This window comes from Colletes latitarsis, chromosome 12 (genome assembly GCF_051014445.1).
Source record: "Colletes latitarsis isolate SP2378_abdomen chromosome 12, iyColLati1, whole genome shotgun sequence".
Lineage (NCBI taxonomy): Eukaryota > Metazoa > Arthropoda > Insecta > Hymenoptera > Colletidae > Colletes > Colletes latitarsis.
This window is the reverse complement of record NC_135145.1, coordinates 27,313,607-27,315,765: the sequence shown is the minus strand read 5'-3', so window position 1 is coordinate 27,315,765 and position 2,159 is coordinate 27,313,607. Positions and strand designations below refer to the sequence as shown.

The window sequence follows — 2,159 nt, the reverse complement described above, 5'->3', positions numbered from 1 at the left end:
CTTCGTCGCGTAATGGAGGAGAGGGCGCGATCGACTTACCTAGTGATAACCAAGAACCTAAGGAACATTCCTAGCAAACGGCCCGTTCACCGATCGGGGTGAGTTATACGTCATTCGATTCGTCTAATTCAGTACATTATTGATATGCATTTCATTATCTGCGGAAATTCGTTAGTTTTTTATAAACTTGTCGTAAAGTTACAGTAAAAAAGTAAGGTTAAGTACATTTTTTGACAGGTTCACAGGTAGAAACAAGTGACTATCGTTGCTATTTCATGTTACAAATGATAAATGATTGATCTAATTTGATAATGCTACATTGTCAAATGGGAATTTGTAGAACGTGTATGCATAAAAATCATTTTTTTACACATAGACTTTTCATGAGTCGATCAGGTCAACAGCATGTGCAACAACAATTACTCCCCCCCCCAATATAACCCAGACCTACTCAGACAGTACTTATAGTTAGACAATACATGCAACAACAGTAAAAAATGTTGCCACCTCCCTCTGACACTGATTACAGGTAGACAATATAATAAATTACAATTGTATGTAGTGCATTGATTTAACTTTTTTTTATTATTAAATTTCATTATCGTCTAGATCTGGTATATTTTCATTTTCTACAGAGTCAAAACAAATTTCAGAAATTTCTTTTAATATTTGATTAAATAAATCATCCTTCCCCTGCTTGTAAGATTTGTAAAATACATAATGGCTTAGATATCCGATGAAATTATCTTTTTTGCTGAAAATAGAAAATATTTATGGTATTATATGTTACAAAAGTGTGAAATTGCAAATACTAGTCGACAATATTCAGGCAAAAAATGTTTACTATGCCTCCATGTAGTTTCAATTGTGTTTGTATGAACGCCTGTTTCTGGGTCTTTAAAATGTAAACTATGGTTTACGGTGAGGTGTTTATACCCTTCTTTCTCTAAAATATTATAAGCTTTCCAACAATCTGATATAATTGTCGTCCCAGGCAACACCCATTGTTTAATTACAGAAAGAAGGGACTCTGTGTCCCTACTTTCGACAGGGACGAGGAATACTTTCCCACTTTCCCTTTCTACTCCTCCGAAAACCCACTGTCCTTCCACACGGTGACCTCTGTGATACTTTCTTCGGCCAAATTTTGATTCATCTATCTCTACTACTTTATCTGGCCCGCCAAGTATCTCACACGAATTTTGCAGCCAATCAGCCATCACTTGTTTCATAAAGTAATTCCACTGAGAAACAGTATTTTTGTTCAATTCTAATTCTCGTATTATGTGGTACTGTTCAAAATTATGAACTAGCATGTATGTTAATTTTAATACTATCTCGTAGGAAAGTTTTGTTTTTGAAAACCATGTTCCACGTTTTACAGAAATTTTTATATCACAAATTCGCTTTCTTTTGCCAGCATTGGCAGATGCTGGAATTGTTCTTCTACAGCGCCAATTTTCATTTACCAATTTCATGGTATTTCCACACTGTGGACAATTAAGATTTTTGGCAATTAACTTTTTGTCTTGCAAAAATTTAAATAAGGTTTCTTTATTTTTACAAAATTCGTGTAATTTAAATAAGGTCCATACTTCTGGAACTACTAATTCACTCATTTTTATAGCACAGTTGAACAAAATTTGCAAAGTACAAGAAACAGAAGAAAATCAGAAATGACTATTGAAACAAATGATTATTGAAACAATTTCTGCTTTTCTTCTGTTTCTCGTACTATCTGCAATGTGGAAATGTTATGAAAATTGGCAGTGCAGAATAACTATTCCAGGATCTATCAATCCAACTAAACGTAAAAAGACGTAATATAAAGATATTTGCAAAGCAAAGAACATGGTTTTCTAAAAACAAACTCAGCTACATATGTTTTAAAATTAACATATAATTATGAGCAATGTCATGTTATTATATAACTAAAATAAAATAAAAATACTCCACAGCAATTGGAAGGGTAGAGTAGATTGTCAAGATAGATGAATCAACATTTTGTCGTAGAAAATATCACAGAGGCCATTTGAAAATTAATCACAGCGTCAATTTTGAAGATCCCATTACTGATGCTTACACAAATTAAATTGAAACCACTTGGAGGTATGCCACACATTTTTTTATCTTTTTTATAACATATAATACTATCGATA

At 32.7% G+C, this 2,159-nt stretch overlaps 1 protein-coding gene across 1 annotated transcript; it reads right to left on the bottom strand.

The window, feature by feature from the left end:
• Positions 1 to 725: 725 nt before the first annotated feature.
• On the bottom strand, positions 726 to 1,619 carry LOC143348781 (uncharacterized). The gene is made up of 2 exons (XM_076779377.1): positions 845 to 1,619; positions 726 to 754 (listed from the first exon to the last, which is right to left on the bottom strand). Exons 1-2 carry the CDS (start codon positions 1,617 to 1,619, stop codon positions 726 to 728), a joined length of 804 nt encoding a protein of 267 aa, XP_076635492.1.
• Between the last annotated feature and the right edge of the window lie 540 nt (positions 1,620 to 2,159).

Bases quoted from the DNA above. Each gene is read 5' to 3' on its own strand.
- LOC143348781 (XM_076779377.1), bottom strand. From the start codon at position 1,619: ATGAGTGAATTAGTAGTTCCAGAAGTATGGACCTTATTTAAATTACAC. The intron at 755-844 runs GTAAACATTTTT...TTCTATTTTCAG, and splicing joins TGAAACTACATGGAGGCATA to CAAAAAAGATAATTTCATCG.